At 43.9% G+C, this 21,703-nt stretch overlaps 1 protein-coding gene and 1 pseudogene across 3 annotated transcripts in view; both read right to left on the reverse strand.

The window, feature by feature from the left end:
- Window positions 1-21,703, reverse strand: part of timm50 (translocase of inner mitochondrial membrane 50 homolog (S. cerevisiae)) — a 149,160-nt gene that overhangs the window by 84,355 nt on the left and 43,102 nt on the right. For all 3 annotated transcript variants that reach the window (XM_069909404.1, XM_069909403.1, XM_069909402.1), the window contains exon 2: window positions 12,487-12,518. In XM_069909404.1, coding sequence (XP_069765505.1) covers window positions 12,487-12,518 — 32 coding nt within the window. The remainder of the gene's footprint in view (window positions 1-12,486; window positions 12,519-21,703) is intronic.
- On the reverse strand, window positions 14,986-18,716 carry LOC138748696 (eIF5-mimic protein 1-like; annotated as a pseudogene).

Here is a 21,703-nt window from a genome sequence, read left to right on the forward strand (position 1 = left end):
CATCTGGCTGAGAATGCCCTGATGGAAAATAAGGTGGTGTTCCTCCAAATTGCAAGTGGTCAGGGTGGGATAGTACACAAGGCTATGGACAGACATCTGAACACGGAATTGTGACTTAGAATTGAAATGTTGGCCACTGGGAGGTCGCTGTGATTGCGAATAGAGCAGAGGTGCTGAGCAAAGCGATCTCCCCATCTATGATTGGTCTCTCCGATGTAGAGAATGCCACAAAGGGTACACCAGATGCAGTAAATAAGTCCTCTAGATGTACAAGTGAAGTGTTTTTTTGGGACCCCAGGCCATGGTGAGGGAGTAGGTATGGATGCAAGTGTTGTACCTCCTGCTGGCACAGGGGGTGCGATGGGTGGGAAGGGATGAGTGTACAAGGAAATTGTGGAGGGAGCAGTCTCTGCAGAAGGTCGAGAGGAGAGGAAAAAATATGTCTGGTGGTGGGATCCTGTAGTATTTGCTCGAAATTCCGGCAGATAATGTGTTGGATGTGGAGGCTGGTGGGATGGAAGGTGAGGATGAGGGGAATTCTGTTTGTGTCCAGAGGCAGAGGGGGCCAGGGAAGATGAGTGGGAGATGGAGGAGATGCGTATGAGGCCTGTTGATGATGGTGGTGGAGGGAAACCCACATTTGTGGAAGAAGGCAGACATTTCAGAAGATCTGGACTGGAAGACCGCATCTTGAGAACAGATGCGACGGAGTCGGGGAAATTATGAGAAGGGAATAGAATCATTACAGGTACCTATTGTTGCAGCCATCCCAAACACCTTCCCCTGTGCCCACAGGAGGTGCAAAATTTGCGCCCACATCTTCTCCCTCACCACAGTCCAGGGCTCCAAACAAGCCTTTCAAGTGAAGCAACGTTTTGTGGCCTTTTCTACATCGGAGACCAGTCGCAGACTGGGAGATCGCTTTGCTCAGCACCTTCACTCCATTCACAACCAGAGACCTCACAGTGGCCAACCTTTTCAATTCTGAGTCACACTCCCGCTCTCACGCCTGTCCATGGCCTTTTGTTCATCCCATCCTGACCACCTGCAGATTGGAGGAACAACACTATTTTCCATCATGGCACTCTCCAGCCAGATGACATTAGCATCGACTTTACTATCTTCGACTAAACCTGCTTGCCTTTTCTTTCCCCTCCCCCTTTTCCTGTCTTTCTAGTTCCTCGACTCATCCCTTCTCCCCCTCATTGTTGCTGTTCCCTCCCTCTTTTCTCCCCTATCATCTCTTACCTTTGCCATCCCCCTCTTCTCCCCCCCCCAAACTTTTGTTCAGACGCTTTCCACCATTTTCTCATACTTTGACGAAGGGCTCAAGCCCGAAACGTCACTTCTGTATCTTTACCGTTGCTACATAAAGACACTGTTCGACCTGCTGAAGTTTCTCCAGCATCTTGTGTTCTTTTTACTCAGACTCCACTCATTCAGCCAATTTTTTTTTCCTCTTCTAATCAAGGTAAAACATGCTCAGGATCACAACGGAAGAAGGATTTTCTTAAATCAGAATTGGCCTGGTGTTTGGAGTTAAACAAAATCATGGTCGAGAGCAATACACAAATGTGCTGGAGAAACCCAGCCATTCTCGCAGCATCCACAGGAAGGATAGGATCCATCGATCCACCTGTATTCACCTATGACCTCTTACCTATTAGCCTGTGCTCCTCCCCCTGCCCCTTCCTTCCCATCCCCTCCAGCTTTTTATTCAGATGATTGCCGTTTTTGCTCATATCTGAAGGAGGTCCCAGGTAAAACAAAATGTGGCTACCCTTTACTTCCTATGGCTGCTGTGTGACCTGCTGAGTTTCTTTAGCTTATTCTTTGCGTGTTTCCCTCATGTTTGAGAGGTTGTAGATGCTACTGGGATAGAATTAAACACACACATAATCTCTTTAGAGCTATATTGTTGTGACAGTAAAATCCAACAATCTGCCATCCAACTATTCCAAAAATCCCAATGGTTTGACATTCAGAGTCCATATCCACTTACTGAGGCTACAGTTCCAGCACTCTCTTCCACTCAACAGGTTCCCAAGATCTCCTTTACTCATTGGCCGCATCTCCTTCCATTCACTGGGGCCCCAGTTCCCACCCATTCACTCACCAAGGCCCAGATCCCACACTCTCTGCAACTCACCAGAGCCCCAGTTTTCATACTCCCCTCCACACACCATGGCACCAGTTCCCAGACTTCCTTCCATTCACCAGGGCCCCAGTTCCCACCCATCCACTCACCAAGGCTCAGATCCCACACTCTTTGCAACTCACCAGAGCCCCAGTTTTCATACTCCCCTCCACACACCAGGGCACCAGTTCCCAGACTTCCTTCCATTCACTGGGGCCCCAGTTCCCACCCATCCACTCACCAAGGCCCAGATCCCACACTCCCTACAACTCACCAGAGCCCCAGTTTTCATACTCCCCTCCATGCACCAGGGCACCAGTTCCCAGACTTCCTTCCATTCACTGGGGCCCCAGTTCCCACCCTTCCACTCACTAAGGTCCAGATCTCACACTCCAATTTCCACACTCCCCTTCTACCCATTGAGGCCCCAGATACCAGACTTCCTTCCATTCACTGGGGCTCCAATTCCCACATCCCTTCTACTCACTGGGGCTCCAGTTCCCGCATCCCTTCTACTCACTGGGGCTCCAGTTCCCGCATCCCTTCTGGGGCTTGTTTCCTTTCAACTCACTCAGATGACAAAAAATATTTATTTTCATTTTTTTATAAAGATTTATTCCACTGTGAATCATCTTAACGTGAAAGTAAAAGTGCTTTGAGATATTAATAAAATAATATTTGATAGACTGGAAAATCTATTCACCTTGTTCCAATGACTTAAGGATGCCAAATTAACAAAGTTTTACTCTACTATTCACAAAAACACATTGTAATAAAGCAATTAACAAAACAAAATCATCAAAAACAAACTAAAAATTAAGAAAAAGGGAACAGAATTCTGCATGACAAATACTTCAAGTTTTATTCATGATTTGGTGTGAGAATGCTCAGAAATGACAAATACTCTCATGAGCTATGAATGGGTGAAGTCTGCAACGTTGAGGGGCTGTTAAATTCAATTAGAAGAATTGCCTTATGTGTGGCCAGGAAGTGCAAAGCAATGACATGGAAGTCTGACTCCCATCTACTCAAGGATAGGTGGTCTTCAGAGATGAATAGCTGCATCCCACTTGAAAAGGTCATATCCAATCTCAGGAAAGGATATAACACATTCCTAAAAATCTGGCAGCCTTATTTAGAGCAAACAGGTACCTCACTAGCACCAATATAAGGAGACTATCGCTACTGGCTAGCCAGTCGAGCTCCGTAAAGATTTTAACACTGGGGATTAATGTGTCTCCATATATGTTTTACTGTACACACTGACAATGGGATGATCTTTCTTTTTGAATTTCTTTTTGTACATTCTCTTTTTGTTTAATAGGACTTTTATAAGAGAGATGGGGTTCTCAATGCTTTGTATTTGACATGATTATTGATTGTTAAATATATTTAAAATGATAAATAAAATATTACAAAAGAAATTCAATCAGAAGTTGCCATTGGTTTTAAATATGGAATTTTCAAGGAGTCAAATTTAACTGCAACATGACAACAAAGAAACTAAAAAGTATAAACTATAAATTATAGAATGAAATTATTTTCCCCCAATTGGGCAAGGTCACCAGAGGGTATCCAATATCTGTGAAATTAAAGTCCAGCAAAGAACCAATGAGACAATAAATCTGAACTTGAACTCGAGCTGAAAACAACCATCTCCATTAACAACAGCCCCACCACTGATCCTCGTGTCATCTGCAAACTTACTCATTCTACCTCCAACCTACAAGCATAGATGAGGATTACCAATAACAATGGGGAAAATATCAGTCTTCAAAGGGAAAAAAGGAAGCAAAGTACGAATATAAATTTCTATTATTTCTTTCCAAGTTTATTTTTCAAGGCTTTACCCAGTACTCCTGAGGAAAAACCTTTCACTGGAAACACTTGTGATACAAGTAGGAGGATGGACAGGGGCCAGAAGTGATTTTGACTGTGATATTTCCAATGTATTACTGGCCATAAAAATGGCCACTTCCACACAGCATGAAACTCAGGCTTTTAATTACATAAAAATGAACTCATATTCTAGATCAACCAACACCCACAATAAAGAAAATTAGTGTTCAAAAACACTATTAAACTGAGTTGTTCTAAAATAACTGAGCGAAATTCCATCCTCCTTCAAAAAAAAAGCACAAAAGTGAACCTTTTGACCAAGTGCTCAATAATTAAGTCTACACTTTAAGGTTTTAAGGGGTCAATGTGTTTTCTGTAGAAGAGCAAGTTTACAGGATGGTGAGGGTCCTTGAGGATAGAGGCTGCTTTCTTAAGACAATGTTTATTTTATCAAAAGTCCTTTCAAATATTTTTGATCATTTATAAGGAGCATATACAGTTTCACAGAGCACAAGAAGCCAATCATTCAGATTGTTTATTTAAACACACATTCTGAAATTACCAGAAAATGGGATTGGAAGGCATCATATATTAAAGGGTAAATGGAGACCAAGCATCAGAAACGGATTTTTAAGACAGGGTTATCAATGGAATATTTTTCAAAATGTTCTTTATTTGGTGAGCAAATTTAAGTTCTTCAGGGTCACTATCTCAGAGGATCTTTCCTGGACTGAAGGCATCGAGAAGAAAGCAAGTCCGCGCCTCTATTTCCTCAGGAATTTGCGGAGATTTGGTACGATGTCGGAAACCCTGGTAAATTTCTACAGATGTGTGGTGGACAGTGTGCTGACAGTCTGGAATGGGGACACCAATACCCCTGAGCATTACGCCCTGCAAAAACTAGTGGACACAGCCCAGGACATCACAGGCAAAACCCTGTAATTTTATTCCAACAATATGAACCTATATCCTAGTACTTTTAGGAAACTGTGGGGCTGTGGTCCAGAAAAGGATAAAGACGTTTTAAGGAAAAAAAGATTTCAAATGTGATTGGCAGTGCATCGCTGCAGAAGTCTGTGATTTGAATAATGTTAAGCAAGGACAAACACTGAAAATCAATACATCCTTTTACAAAAGAACAAGCTCTTGGGAAATTCCTTCAGTGATGGAAACTCCTTGTAATTATGGTCAGTGGGAATCAAAGCACTCCCTTTGATGGCTGGTCAGCATTTCAAAGTGTCTGTATATCAAAGGGCTACACAATAGCAGCACTTCCACCTCTTAGATAGCAAGGTTCACAGGCACACCTAATGGTGCGTTACTGGCATGTGCTGAGGATAATGTAACACTGTGAACTAGGTGTTAGCATTCTCACCCCAGGCACATGTGAAACACAAGCTGCAGGTGAACCGATGAGAACTTGTAGTTTTAACTCAAATCAACAAAAATCATTGCTTTCAAGCAGATTCTAAGCTTTCTTTAAATGCCCCAATTCAGCTGCCATCAGCAGTACACCCTGCCAACATCTTCGCCTCCAACACAAACACAAAAATATTTTTGTCTGTCCAGATGCTACATGACAATCTCTTGATCCAAAGTAAGCAGGACCAAGAACTACAGATGCCTTTTTGCCATCCCTAGCCCAAAGGTGTTTAAGCCACTTGCTGCTCAGGTAACTTCACTGGCTGACACCAGCTTCTACAACACATTTCTGGCTCTCTGGCATATCTTCCTGAGGACTCTACCCATGGTGCAGCAGCAGTTCTGAACAGCAAGAGAAATGGCTTTGGTGGCAGAGGCCAGTGCAAACAAGGATAACCTGACAACAGAAAGTGAGAACATGTGCTGGAGTAGCCCATCTAGCCGGTCAACCCTGCTCTTCATTCAAAGAGATCATGGCTGATCTGATGATCGGCTCAACTCCACCTACCTGCCTCTTCCCCATATCCCTTAATTTCCTTACTATGTAGAAATCTACCCAACCTTCTTAAATACCAGTATATTTACTGAAGTCGTCTCCACTGCACTTTCAATGGGCAATGAATTCCACAAACTCACCATCTTCTAGGAAAAGCAGTTCCTCCTCATCTCCATCCTAAATCTATTACCCCGAATCTTGAGGCTATGTCCCCTAGTTCTGGTCTCCCCCACCAATGGAAACAACTTACCTACCTCCAGCTTTTTTTTTAATGTCTTTCATAATTTTATGTTTCTCCTCTCATTCTTCCAAACTTCAGCAAGGAGCAAGGGGGAGACGGCGGCCCCGGCCTCGGTCGAGTGAGGCAGGCGGAGGCCCCGGTCCGGACAGGGAGTGGGAGGCGGCGGCCCCAGTCCAGGCACAGGGAGAGCAGCAGCAGCCCCGGCCCCGGTCCGGGCGAAGGGTAGACGGCGGCGGCCCCGATACGGGCAGGAGCAAGGGGGAGACGGTGGCCCCGGCCTCGGTCGAGCGAGGCAGGCGGAGGCCCCGATCCGGGCAGAGAGTGGGAGGCGGCGGCCCCAGTCCAGGCACAGGGTGAGCTGCGGCGGCCTCGGCCCCGGTCCGGGCAGTATGGACCGACCTAGGAGGGGAGGCAGGCCCCTCCAGCCCGGGTAAGAAACCTGCATAGGAGAAGGCCACTCCGAAATAAAACCTACGACCCAAGGACCTCGCTGCCACGTCCCAGCTTGCTTGGCCACGGCACACGAACCATGGGTGTAAAGGGTGGGGCCAGTACTGCGCACACTGCACTCCACCTAAAAGCTCCTTTGCGCAGGCCCGAGGACAGGTCCACGTCCTCCCCCTCCACGTCCTCCCCCTCCACGTCCTCCCCCTCCACGTCCTCCCCCTCCACGTCCTCCCCCTCCACGTCCTCCCCCTCCACGTCCTCCCCCTCCACGTCCTCCCCCTCCACGTCCTCCCCCTCCACGTCCTCCCCCTCCACGTCCTCCCCCTCCACGTCCTCCCCCTCCACGTCCTCCCCCTCCACGTCCTCCCCCTCCACGTCCTCCCCCTCCACGTCCTCCCCCTCCACGTCCTCCCCTCCACGTCCTCCCCCTCCACGTCCTCCCCCTCCACGTCCTCCCCCTCCACGTCCTCCCCCTCCACGTCCTCCCCCTCCACGTCCTCCCCCTCCACGTCCTCCCCCTCCACGTCCTCCCCCTCCACGTCCTCCCCCTCCACGTCCTCCCCCTCCACGTCCTCCCCCTCCACGTCCTCCCCCTCCACGTCCTCCCCCTCCACGTCCTCCCCTCACGTCCTCCCCCTCCACGTCCTCCCCCTCCACGTCCTCCCCCTCCACGTCCTCCCCTCACGTCCTCCCCCTCCACGTCCTCCCCCTCCACGTCCTCCCCCTCCACGTCCTCCCCCTCCACGTCCTCCCCCTCCACGTCCTCCCCCTCAAAAGATGCTCATGGAGGAAAAACCCAACACCCAACCCCAACCAACCAATTTTCCCCTGCAACCGCTGCAATCGTGTCTGCCTGTCCCGCATCGGACTTGTCAGCCACAAACGAGCCTGCAGCTGACGTGGACTTTTTACCCCCTCCATAAATCTTCGTCCGCGAAGCCAAGCCAAAGAAAAAAAAAAACAATCCCAGATAACTCAATCTCTCCTCTTAGGATAATCCCCTCATCTCCAGAATCAACCTGGTGAACCCCCTCTGCACTGTCGCCAAAGCCAGAACATTCTTCCTCAAAGCAAGGAGACCAGAACTGCTTGAAGTACTCCAGATGTGGTCTCACCAGTACCTTGAACAGTCGCAGCATAACCTCCCTGCTCCTAAACTCAACCCCTCTAGTAATGAAGGCCAACATTCCATTTGCCTTCTTCATGGCCTGCTACACCTGGAAACCAACTTTTTGCAATTCATGCATTGGCACACCCAAGTCCTTCTGCACTGCAGCGTTCTGCAATCACATGCCAGTTAAATAATAATCTGATATTCCATTTTTCCTTCCTCACATTTACCAACACCGTGCTCCATCTCCCAGACCATTTCCCATTCACTTAACCTATATTTCTCTGCAAACTCTCTGTATCCTCTGCACAATTTGTTTTTCCACTTAATTTGGTGGCATCAGCAAACTTAAATACTTTACTTTCTGTCCCCCACTTACAGATCGTTTATGTACATCATGAACAGTTGCGAGCCCAACACTAACCCCTGCAGCATCTCGCTCACTACTGATTGCCAAACAGAAAAATACCCCTGTATCCCACCCAACTCTCTGCTATATATTGGTTAACCAATTCTCAATCCATGCTAATGCATCACCCCAAACTCTTTGCATCCTTATTTTCTGTACAAGCCTCTTATGCAGCACCTTAATTGAACCCCTTCTGGAAACCCAGGTAAACAACGACCAGACTAGACCAAGGACAATTACAGGAGTATGTCCGGAGTGATGGCCAGGCTGGATTCCCATCAGGAAGCTGTTGCATTTTTGAATTTAAATTTGATTTTTCTGTTTGTTATTGCTAATGCCATTATTAAGGTTAAATTCTGCCATTGTCTGGATTAATATTGAATCCAAAATAGAGCCAGAGCTCGGCGACCTTTTGTGAGCTGCCTGAATGGCATGCAAAACTAAACATTGCATTTTTGTACACATAACGAGAAGCAAATCAATGAACCTTCTATGATTAAAAGTGCATAATGAAAATATATTTTCCCTTCTGCAGTGTATTAACAATGTGGTGGAAGTTTTAACCTACAAGCCTACACATTTCCTGTTTTTAATAAAAAATCCCACTAAGCACAAGAATGGAAACAACACTGCATTTAGTTAAATAACAGTCCTGCTTAGAGGAAGCAAACTGATGAACTGTTCAGCTTACAGCAGCCCAAGCTCACACCAATCTGCATGAACAATGATTCCCAAAGACTGAGCAGCACATTGTGGTAAAACAGTTATCGAGGAACAGACTAATGTCAGCACAGCAACGACCCAGATTTAAATAGAGCATTTAGCATGGCAAATTATCCCAAGATACTTTGTAGGAACAAACAAAATTTGACAATGAGCCAAATAAGGAAAATGGAGGCAGATGGTAAAAGTTTGGTCAAAGGGGTAGATTTTCTGAAGCAGTCCACATTCATGCTCCAAGTTAAGTATATCCAATTATCAGGATTAAACCACCAAGATAAATAAACAATACAGCCACTGCATCTTTGCTCCTTCTAACCAATTGTCACACACAGCACCAAGCCCCTATTTTCAATTTCTAACACGGAATTCTATGCAAAGGGTTATATAAATTTGAAAACAAAGCACGTACACAAACATCTCCTTGTTTCTCTGAGGGTTCAATGAAACATTAAAAATGTGAATGTACCAATGTGCACAAATGACTCAAAGCTACACTTTGCAAGCTCCCCCCCAACAAGTTGGTCTTTTTCTTGGGAAGGTACATTGGCCAGTGGCAAGAATACAGTCATAGATGGTGAACTAACTTCCCCTTCTGGTTTTTACTTTCTCAGTTCTCCCTTTCTTTGGTTGAGGCCATCTATTCCAGGGCATCTGAGATTTCGTCCTCCTTCAGAATGCACAGCTTCCCCTTTTCGGTCATTAACTCAGCCCTCACCCTCATCTCCTCTATTTCCCACACATCTGCCATGGCCCCTTCCCCTTGTCCTTTCCTACCACCTCACCAGTCACTGCAGCCCTACAATTTCTGTCACTTCTGGTGGGATCCCAGCTGCAGGCAGATCTTACCCTTTCCTTCTCTCTCCATTGAGATTGCACATCCACTCATCCCTTCCCATCAACTACCCTTGTAACTCGTCCTGTGCCCTCACCACTATGATGGGCCTCAAACAATTCTTCCGAGCGAAGCAATGCTTCATTTGTGAATCTGCAGGGGTTGTTTGCTGGATTCGGTGCTCTTGATGCAGCCTCCTCTTTGTCAGGGAGACTGGATGCAGGTTGGGAGATCATTTCATTGAGTGCCTTCACTCAGTCCATGCAACAGAAAGGACCTCCCAGTGGCCAACCATTTTAATTCCCCACACCATCTCCACACTGCCACCTGTCCAGGCCCTCATGTACTGCCAAATTGGGCCACCCACAAATTGGAGGAACATCTTGTATTCTATCTCAAAAGTCTCCAAGCATTAACATTGACCACCAGTTTTCTTTAAACCCCTCCTCTGGTCTCTCCCTTTCCTTACCCTTCAGTCTGCTTTCCCACCCCTTTCCATTTCTTCTCCCAGCAGAGCTACCCTTCTTAGTCCTCTGCCATCTACCCCTATCAATTTTAAATTTGAACATACATTTCGACATATAGCACAGTAATGAGCCCTTTCAACCCACGAGCCCTTACCACCCAATTGACCTACAATCCCCGGTAGGACTACAAGGCATCCGCAATGCATCACTGGAACGACCCCTGCACTTGAAGCAAATCTTCAAATTATCTTTAAAATTTTTTGAAGGTTATCAATTCAAAAAGAACATACAAATATTAAAAACAGGAATAACTCTTCAGCTACTTCACCATTCTACAAGATTGTGACTGTCTTTTGCATCAATTTGTTTTCTGTTCTTTTCTCAAATCTCAATGACCCAATTCAGTTTGAGTTTACAATTCAACCAAACATCGGTGGCAGAAAATTCCTGAGATTCACAATAGTCCAAGTGAGTAAACCTTTTAGAGGAATGGAATTAACTGTAAATTCTTCAGAAAACCAACAAAAGTATTATGGATCCAATTGCCTTCTTTTCTCAATCATAAAGATCTCTTTCTTATCTATTATAGATTAAATGAGAGGTGACAGCATGGGTGCATGGGAAACTCTCTCAAGTTGAATCCCAGCAGAATAGAACGCGAGGTGAGAGCAACTGCAAACGTTCAGCCACACTTTCAGTTAAGATTGTTACCTGTGGGGCATGTGGTGTAAGCCTGTGAACTTTCGGATTATAAAGGGAATTTGATGTTTCCTGTCTGTTCACATTAGTTTGCAAACTGCTGACGATGATGTCTTCACTCAAAAGGGAAAAAGGTGTTTTTTACAGTGCTAAGAGGAGTGTGCCAGGAGCCACACTTCTCACAGTGTGCATCTGATCTTTCTCACCAGTCAAGATAATTAAGAAACATTGAGTGTTAAAACACTGCTACCTTTAACATCAAGGCTTAACAGAAAGCCATGCAAGGCTGATTCTGCAAATGTACTTGGTTTACATACTGCTCCTCTTCCCAATTGTCTGCCATCTCTAGATTACATTCCAGCGATTCACACACAAATCCCTTTGAACATTCAAACTTTTGAAATCTTATTTAATACTCTGCTCTTCTACTTTTTTCCTCCAGAGTTGGGGGATCCAATCTGTCCCCTATCTCCCTCAAATCTCTCCTCCACTGACTGATAATGCAAAATGCCACCCTGCTTCAAATGAAAAACAGTGTATAAATGGAAGCAGTCATTTTTACAGTCGCTACTCTTTTTTACAATCGATTTAGACATGCAGTCCGACAACAGGCCCTTTCGGCCTACGAGCCCATGCTGCCCATTTAACCTACAATCCCCGGTACATTTCGAACAGTGGGAGGAAACCCGCACAGAGGGAGAACGTACAGACTCCTTACGGACAGCGCAGGATTTGAACCCAAGTCCCGATCAGTGGCACTGTAACAGCATTCAGTTAACTGCTACGCTAAGTGTGCCGTAACCATAATTGTGTTTTTTTTTTTGCTAGGTGATCCCAGGTATGAAGAAATACATGCTTATGAACATGGATTCTGAAGCAATCCACAGCCTAATCTTAGGATTCAATCTTCTGAAACTCGACTGTACTTTCTCCAAGGTCAAGAACACCTGAAGCAAGACCAAGTTTTTCCTAATAAAGAGAAACATGTGGGGGAGAGGGGGGGGGGGGAGAAGGAACATTCACCATTGAATGAGAAAATCAACTCTGCCAGAACAATTTTTATCTCCGGATACAAGATCAATTCAGCCTGCAGTTACAGTCTGCTAAGCAAAGAGATGAGCTGGCATGAGAGCACAGTTTGCATCTGTTCAACCACCACCAAAGCATCTATCTAGTAGAGACTGCCTGAGGGAATTGGTTGGGAGGTCAAAAGAAAAGACAAAGGGAATAGCAAAAATTATTTTAATTACATCTCCTACTGTCCTGATTCAAACAGCTTGTCTTGTGAAAACTGAAGTGGTTTCCTCTGCCAGACGGTTCTCAACTATTACAACTTAAAATTATAAGTTCTAATGACAACCACATACTCTCAGGCAGCCATTTTCAACAGGCTCCGTAGGCCCCCACCCCACCAAGAGCCACAACATTTGAAGAGGGCACAGACTGAAATATTTTTTGTTGTTTTTTTATGTAGTCAGTAGGAAAGAAGAACAGAAGAAACCAACTAAACCTGACTGCTTCACAGGGAAGGGGGTCCATAAATTTTAAGCAGCGTCCTAAAGGGGCCCTAGCCAAAAAAAGATCCGAGAATGGTTGCTCCGGGGCACTGAATTTCCAATAGACTTTCACACAGTGTTATCAAGAGCAATTAAAGGTTTCCTACCTTATGTCCAGCTTCATCCACTGAATTACTACCTATAAAAGAGGTGAGGGAGGGGAGAAGAGGAAGGAAAAAATATTTTAATAATTGACAATTGTAAATAACAATTAGATGTTTGAAAATTACAGAGAAGCTATTTATTTTGCCTATTTTTTGACACCATTGCATCCTGTATTCCCTTTTATGTGGCCCATGTCACACTAATGTTAAATGTTTACTCCTAACTCAAACCCTTGCCACCAAGTGGAATTCATCTGGCATTCTTTTAAATCCACTTATTCTTAATAGTCTGCTCACAAGAAAAAGGTTTATGTAAATTTACAGCACAGAAAGTGGCTCAATGTATCTCTTCCCACCAAATAAAACTGAACTTCCCAGGTAACTTCTGCTTCCCACTTCTCGGCCCATTGTCTCGTAGGTTAGAGATCTTCCCGACAACATCCACCTTTAATGCGGGTTAATGCCTCGGGTTCCCATTCAGGTTGGGTTTTGTAATCGCACTAGCACTACTTCTTCAGGTGGAAAAAAATTCCCATCGGCTCCTCTTCTATCCTTCCCAATGAACACATCTACGATCTGCTGTTTTCAACCTTGTTCCTGAGTGAAACGTGATATTTCTGAACACTCAGCCAAGGCCTCCCAATTTTAAGTGGCTTAATCTCTCTTTAGTCTCCTTGCTTGAAGGAAATAACCCTAGCCTCATCATTCTCCTCAAAACTACACAAAACTGTTGTTATGCTTGAGGAATAGGGCATGGATATCCTGTGGTTGACGAACATGCAGATACTCAACTTGGAATCGATATAACCTCAAATAAGCACAAGTACACCTATCACGTTCCAAACGTATTAACAAGCATTAATAAATGCCAAATGTTTAAAAACCTATTAAAGCTACAAATCATTTCCATTGACTCTAATGTAATTCAGAAGCAGTGAGGAGCTAGAATCCTTAAATGCCATTGTGTCAACAAAGACCACTCTCTACTCGAACACACAGCAGGGAGACACTTGATAAAAGCAGTTTGGAAACTGATCATGGTACTTAAGCAGCCGTTCAAAAAATGTATTGGCATGCCTGCTACCTTATCTCACAGTTAAGCATATTCTGTAAATAACGAAGATAAGGTATACTAGGGCCTCCTCATAAATGCCCACTGTGCTCTCTGATGTTATCACACCCTACCCGTATTGCAATGACAAGAACTGCAGGTAGAACTCCATGCATGGCCCAATTAATGTTCTCTCAAGATCATAATTCTCCTCAGTTGGCATATGGTCTTCTCAACCTCACGTCCCATACTTATCACATTTGGGGCCGTATCAAGTTTATTGTCATCTGATTGCACAAGTATAACCCGACGAAACAGCGTTCTCCTGTCCTCAGTGCAAAATGCTCAGACACACAACCAGGCATCACACACATATAAACAATACGCAGCCTTTCCCTAACGACCTATGCTATTACGACCATCTCTACACACAACCGGAAAAAAAAAATGACGCCTGTGTTACATATGATTATGACCGTCTCTCAGTTGCCATTCACTAAGTGCGGTAAACTCGCCAAAGAAGATGGAGAGCAAGAGGAAAACCATCTCCTGCTGATAGATCTAGCAAAAAGCTGAGGAAGACACTCAACTTGGAATTGAAAATATCTTGATTTACGGCTTCTACATGCCAGGCTAACATATCCATTTCGAGATATGACCAGTTGGTCAGAATGAAACTCAGACGAATGTCGGAGAATAACTGTACGTGCAGGACAAGTATTCGTATATACAAATAAATAATATGAATACAAGAGTGTCGGGTGGTTAGAGTGGGCAGCTCCTATGGTCATTTAGCATTGTCATTGCCTGTGGGAAGACGCTGTTCCTCAGCCTGGTGGTGCTGGATTATGTTTCAGATATTAACACCCCTCAAAACTTTTCCCTCTCTCCTTAAAGGGTCATCCTTTAGCTCATGATACCCCTAACATGGAAAAAAAACCAAGTCCAGCAACCATTGATAACAGACATAATGTGGACATCTTTGCAGTTCCTACTGAAGTTCTACAATTCAGTGGTAAGGAGCTTCAATCACAAATCCATAATCATGTTGTCCTCATCAAGGAAGTATGCCCAGGACCTCAGAGACAACATAGCCATTTCCACCTTCAAGAAAGGAAGTACATTGACCATAAGCTGCAAAGGAAGTTGAGTTAAAACCACAATGCTGGAGAAACTCAGCAGGTCAAAAATCTTTGCCATAATTTATAGAGCAAAGAATCATAACCAATGTTTTGGGCTTGAGTTCTTCGTCAAGGTACAAGCAAAATGTAGATATGTGCCTGTATAAAATGGTGGGTGGGGAGGAGCTCAGGCAAGAAGAGGTGGATAAGGAAGGGAGGGTACAACAGTAAACAGGGGGAGGAAGGATGGCTCTGTGAATGGAGAGGGAAGGGGATGGAGAGCTGGATGAAAGGAGCCAGAGGGATGGGGAAGAGAGAACTGACAGTGGTCTAGCAGAATCCAGAGAAGTCAATGCTCATGCCATCTGGTTGGAGAGCGCCCAGGCAGAATATTAGGTGTTGCTCCTCCGTGTAATTAGGGAAATTAAGGACAGGATTAGATTCAAAGGCATATGAAATTTCCACAAGTAGGAGTGAGCCTGAGGATTTGAAGCGGTTTAGAATTTCTAGATAAACTGGGAAAGTGAGCCAAGGAATGGCAAATGGAATTTAACTCAGACAAGTGCTAGGTGTTGCGCCCTGATCAGTTACCCCAGGGCAAGACTTAAGATGGTGAATGGAAGATACTGGGGAGTGCTGTAGAAGAAACAGACTTGAGGGTACAGGTACATACTTGAATGAAAGGGCATCATAAATCGACAGGGTGGAGAAGTAGATGAAAAATCAAAACGATGTGAAAAATTAGAGAATTTATAATTTGGGAACAAATAAACAGCAGATTAACTAAACAATTTTTTTTCTTCTGCTTTAATGGAAGTGAATACAAATAACTTTCCAGGAGTAGTAAGAAAGTTAAGGATAAAGTAATGGGAAATAGTATTAACTGAAAAGAAGTACTGGGGAAATTAATCATACTAATTGCTCATACATCCCAGAGAATTAATAATACCCACTTATAGGTTGTAGAAAAGTAGCTGCACTCTGGGGAGTGGCAGACTAATCTATTTAGAAATGGAGGGCGAGAGCAAAAGGCAAACCACACACTGAACATTAGCAGAGGGAACAATGCAAAAAGAAGCAATAATCAGATTCTTAGAAAATATTCTGTAATAGGTTCATCAATTGGCCAGCGTAGTTAACGCAGCGCTGTTACGGTGCCAGCGACCGGGCTTCAAATCTGGGGCTCTCTGTGAAGAGTTTATACGCTTTCCCCATGTCTGCATGGGTTTCCAGTCCCCCCCCCCCCCACTGTTCAAAACGCACTGGGGTTGTTGTAGGTCAATTGGGCTCGTGGAGCGAAATTTAAATTTAAAAAATTGAAATAGTCTGATTAAAATTTTAAACACTACTTTTCAGAGAAAGGAGCTATCAATGTGCTCCAGCACAACTTTGACCACGTGAGAAATGGTATTTATGAAGATTGGCACAAAGCTATGGACATTAGCAATCCACGCCCCCCCCTACATATTTTAAGACATGATCTATTCAGAGCAGACTCCTCAAAGAACCGTTAGGATACCAATACCACTGTCTTTGCAAAATGCTCCCAACTCACCAGAAGGAGAAGCAAACCAATGTCAGACAACTGCCCCAGCTCTGCTGGACAGGCCACTTCATTCATTCGCCTGATACCTCCATTTTATTCCCAATTCTGTCACAAGGATGGATTATTAGGTGGACAGAAGGAAACATTCAAAGTATTCTTTTTTTTTTAAAATACAAAAACATTTATTCAAAAAATCTCTATTGTCAAATTACATATTCACAAAACTTTTATTAGGCTACAAAGTTTGACAAAACTATGATTACAACGGAGAAAGCAATGTAATTGAAAAATGCTAATAAAAGGAGTCTGCTGGTTTTTTTTATCTTTTGCTACATGCCTTCCTTTTAAATAGCTTTACTTAGTTATAGCACAGCGCCCCAAGGGTACAGACCCACAGAAACAAGTCATGCCTCAAAGCTCTTTTTTTTCCACATCCGCCTAAAGCCTACCTTCTCCACAAATCAAAGCTATCTCAAGGATTCCATTTGATTTGGAAGCACAATCTCTTCTATTGCAATCATACGGGTGAGAGGACAGAACCCCACTAACTACACAATGCAGTTGGTCGAGTTTGAATTAATCTTCTTCACCTTTCGGATTCTTCTTCAGCATTTTGTAACCACTCGACAAATTTCTTCATCTGCTCAAGAAAGACGCTTTTCCCCTTTGCAATATGCGCTTCCTTATACCATTTTAGGATGGCCTCTTCACTCAGAACATCAGCTTTGTAAAATAGTACAATTTTCTGGAAAGCCTTCATAAAGTGGATATTGTCATAGCAATATTCCTGAATTTTCTGGAGTAGGGTCAACTCTGACTGACCTTGGGTACTGAATACTGCAAGGAGTATTAAGATGTTTTAAAGCTTGTTCTGTGACCAGTTCCTCTTTCTCCTTCCATCCAACAGCATTGATTACACAGGCCCAAAGCAGACCAATTATTGCCAAATCATTTCTCTTCATCTCTTCCTTGACATATAGGACTATCTCTCTTATGGGACATTCCTGAGAAAGTTTCTCTTTTAGTTCCTTTTGGAGTTCTTTGCGAGTTCCCAAAGACTGTTGCACCCGTAGGAAGTCAGATAGCTCCTTCAGTCCAACATTTGCGAAATATGTAGCAAAATGTTCAAAGTTTTGTTTATTTGCCGGAAAGAGTTCCAACAACTTATCCAAGTTGGATTTTCTAAGGGATGTAGTAACAGCAGTTGCATCTTTTTCTGCCATCCAAGATTTAAAAACTTTTACAGCAAATGATGCAGATATCCCTTCTTCAACCAAATTATCAGAAAATAGGCTTGTGATCCATTGGCTAATAGGATGCCAGTCAACGTTGCCAACTTTATTTGTTCTGAAGCTGAAAATGCTTTCGGGAATAGCAATAGCTTTTTAGTTGCATCTTCAAATGCTTTTTCCAGATATTTGTAACGCCTGATAAGCTTATTGAAGACCTGAGCATAGTTACGGATTACTTGCTGACCTTCAGCGGCACCAAACACCAGAAGTATTCAGTCACCTTGGTTTTGTCTCCATCATCCATGCATGTTCCTCCTGGGGCTAGCATGCTCCCAGCTATCAATATATCAGAGTATCTGCATAACGTTAATAATCTAGTCTTGAGCCTGTTACATCCAGAAACTTGGCTGCTGCTTCGAGGTCACTCCCTGCCTCATTCAGACCTTGAACGATAGTGTCTCTAAAGACAGTTGCTTCTCTTTTTCACCCCTCTTCCTGGTCTTAAACCGGTTAGCACCGGCTTCTGCAACTTACTCTAACTTTTGGGATGTCACCTCCAGTGGCTCCAATTCTCCTGCTCGGAATTCATGAGGCGGCCAGCCGGACGTTCCAACCTATTGTTCCTCCGTGCGCTTAATGGTCTTACCCAGCTGGCTCAACGGTGCAAGAACTCACTAATTCAGCCCCCCACCCCCACCGTCCCGGCAAGTCGTAAGCGTTCTCCAAAGTATCCTTGAAAAAAAAAATTCAATGTGCCCATCAACTCCGGGGAATCCATAATCCATGACCACTCAAAGTAGAGAAGGTGGGGAATATGAAGCCCAGACACCAGCACATAGAAGCACAGATTAAATAGCAGACGGCCATACAACTGCCTTTATTGTGTCTTTTGCCTCAATGGAATAGAATGTAGTTCCCACATTGACCTCCATCATCTCAAATGCTAGAGAATTGGTTGGAAAGCGAGACATCCTAAATCCCAAAGGAACGTGTAAGAAATAATTTTCCAATAACTGGCCGTTACTATCTTATGCATTGTTTTGCCAATTATTAATCTGAATACTAACTACCACCAACTGCTCTGAGATTGATTTACTTTAAAGTGTCTGATCTCCTTCCACATTTGTCATATCATATTTCAATTTGATAAATTCGATCTCTCATATGAACCTTTTCCATAAGCTTGCCAAATCTAATTATGAATGCTCCCTCAAAAATGCTCTCCCACAGCAACCACTCTTCTGACTTGGCCAGTTCATCCCCAAATACTCCCCTTTTCCCATTGGTCTGACTATGGAATGACTCCCGAGAATGCACTTCAAGAACTCTCCAAGAGTTCTCCAAGAACTCTCCAAGAGTTCTCCAAGAACTCTCCAAGAGTTCTCCAAGAACTCTCCAAGAACTCTCCAAGAGTTCTCCAAGAACTCTCCAAGAGTTCTCCAAGAACTCTCCAAGAGTTCTCCAAGAACTCTCCAAGAGTTCTCCAAGAACTCTCCAAGAGTTCTCCAAGAGTTCTCCAAGAGTTCTCCAAGAGTTCTCCAAGAGTTCTCCAAGAGTTCTCCAAGAGTTCTCCAAGAGTTCTCCAAGAGTTCTCCAAGAGTTCTCCAAGAGTTCTCCAAGAGTTCTCCAAGAGTTCTCCAAGAGTTCTCCAAGAGTTCTCCAAGAGTTCTCCAAGAGTTCTCCAAGAGTTCTCCAAGAGTTCTCCAAGAACTCTCCAAGACCACTCCCATGGTCCTTTTCGAACCTCCCACTGGGACCATTGTGATGTCAACACAGTGTAATCCTGCATCTCTGTGACCCAGTTCACTTGTGAATCAGTGCAGACCGCTCCAATTTTGGAGTAAATGAAATCCCCCTACTACTATTACATAGTAATTTTTACACTTCTCAGAAACTGGCAATATCATGAGCTCTTCCATCTCTCGGAATGTGCAGGGTTTCTTAATATATTGCCAGATACATAATTGCTTGTGTTTTTTCTTCACTTCATCTCATATGACTTCATTTGTTGATGCATATAGCATATTATTCTCTTCAGCAGCTGTAATCATTTCCTGAATGAACATTGTTATAATCCCTTTTTTCTATAACCCACCTTGTTTTATCTGAAAATCTGGTAAGGAATACGGAGTTGCCATTCCCGTCAATTTAATTTTTAATTTGTAGTTTTTTTTAGAAAAAGAAAAATTAAATGTAGACATAAAACACAGCAACAAGCCCCATCAGCCCATGAGCCTAATTAATCTACAACCCCCATACGTTTTGAAGGAAACCAGAGCCCCCAGGGGAAAAACCACACAGACTCGGGGAGTACGTACAAACTCCTTACAGACAGTGCAGGATTCGAACCCTGGCCCCAATTGCTGGCACTGTAGCAGCGTTCAAACAATAAAATATTCATAATTTAAACTCCTGAGAGTCTAAGTGAGTGTTTTTGAAATACCTTGTTGGTAACACACTCTCCTAAACCCCCAATGTAGCTCAAAGGTGAACAAAAGAGAGGAATCCTACAAGGAGATCCTCCAGCAAACTTTAGCTGCTACAGGCTGGGGTGCTGCAATTATTTTCAAAGTTGCTACTCCGGTTCAGCAAGAGAACCAAAGATACAAGGGGATTTACTGATCCTGTGTTGGATACAATGCAATATCATATTTTGGTTAGGTGGTGGGGGGGGGGGCATGGTGGCTATGTGATTATGTGCCAAATAAATCTTCGAATGTTAACTCAACCTTGCATTTAGAATACCATATATACTTGGTTGATCATTAAATTTTTTGATTCATATTTGGGGGGGTGGTGGAATTGGGGGGTGACTTTTACATGAGTCATACTTTTGACCATGGTAAGTACCTATATTGTTCAAGGGGTGATGAGCTCTGATAGTTTGAACAGTGTGTTAAGTCTGCATTTAAGGTGCCGGGGGCTTGGAAGGGCAGGCGGCTGGGGTAAGGATCCGAGGTCAGGGCATCGAGAGCTTGGATGGTAGGGCGGTCGGGGTGTTGGGAGCTCAGACGGGCGTATGGCCGGGGTGAGAGTCCATGGTCGAGGCACCGGGAGCTTGGATGGGTGGGTGGCCGGGCCGTCAGGAGCTCGGATGGGCAATCAAGGCATTGGGAGTTCAGATGGGCTAGAGTTCGGGGTGTCAACGTTTACACAAGTCAAACAAAAACATGATTTTTGGGCCAAAAAATGGGTGGGGTCGACTATTACATGCTATCGACAATTACACGAATATATACAGTATATACTCCCAATCACACTGACATGTGGGAAGTGGAAGCTATTGCACCATCATCTGGAGTTGGTGCCATATTCTGCGCGACCTGCTGTGTTTCTCCAGCACAAGTGGTTACTGCGCTCGACCCCAGCATCTGCAGTACTTCTTATATACGGGTATACCCCACTTTACGAAACTAGAGCATTCCCATGAAACCTTTTGTAAGCCAAAATGGAGGAAAGCAAAGACCCATTCATTACTATTGAAGGCTATTTTCGTAAAAGCGAAAATCCTTCAAATCCTTTCGTAAAAGTGAACACAGGTTTCTTCATTGAAGGGAATTTTCGTAAAGCGAGCATTTGTAAAACGGGGTATCTCTATTTGGCTGCTCCACTGTAGTCTCTTCGAGGATGCTGCGTAATCTGCCGAGTCTCTCCAGCACATTTGTTTATTGCAGTTGACCCCAGCATCTGCAGACTTGCTTGTTTAGCCATGTTCTGCACCTTCTCTGCCCTCGTTGCTGGAGGCACACATGATTTACAGTGACTTCAAGTAGGGTACCTGGCCATAAATATCACAGTGCTACTCCCAGCTTGAATCAGTAGCTTCAGGAGAGAAGAGAGAGAATAGTTCCAGAATGGCCCTGATGTCAACACTGGGAGTAACATGTTGCCTGCCACTGTGAAGATTAATTGACTCCCTGACGGTGTTGGAAAACAATATTTACATGACACATTTTTACTGCAAAGAGAAACACACGTGTCTAAGTGCCAAAATTAATTATATTACAGCTATCCATCCTGCCAAAAATTGTGTTTTTTTTTAAAAAGGAAAGTGTTAAATCAAAACAAATTGCATGCTAGAAAACAACTCAGACACAGGGTCCCAAAAGGCAAGGTTTTTCAAATACGCACCAGCACGCTATTTGAGAAAGTTATTTTAAAACATTAATCTGTAATGTTTCATAATCTTGTTTTAATAAGAAGAAAATTACTGGGGTTTTCCCAATGAATCTTTATCATCTAACCTACAGGAAACACTTTGTGGATGTGA

Source organism: Narcine bancroftii, chromosome 13 (genome assembly GCF_036971445.1).
Source record: "Narcine bancroftii isolate sNarBan1 chromosome 13, sNarBan1.hap1, whole genome shotgun sequence".
Taxonomy (NCBI): domain Eukaryota; kingdom Metazoa; phylum Chordata; class Chondrichthyes; order Torpediniformes; family Narcinidae; genus Narcine; species Narcine bancroftii.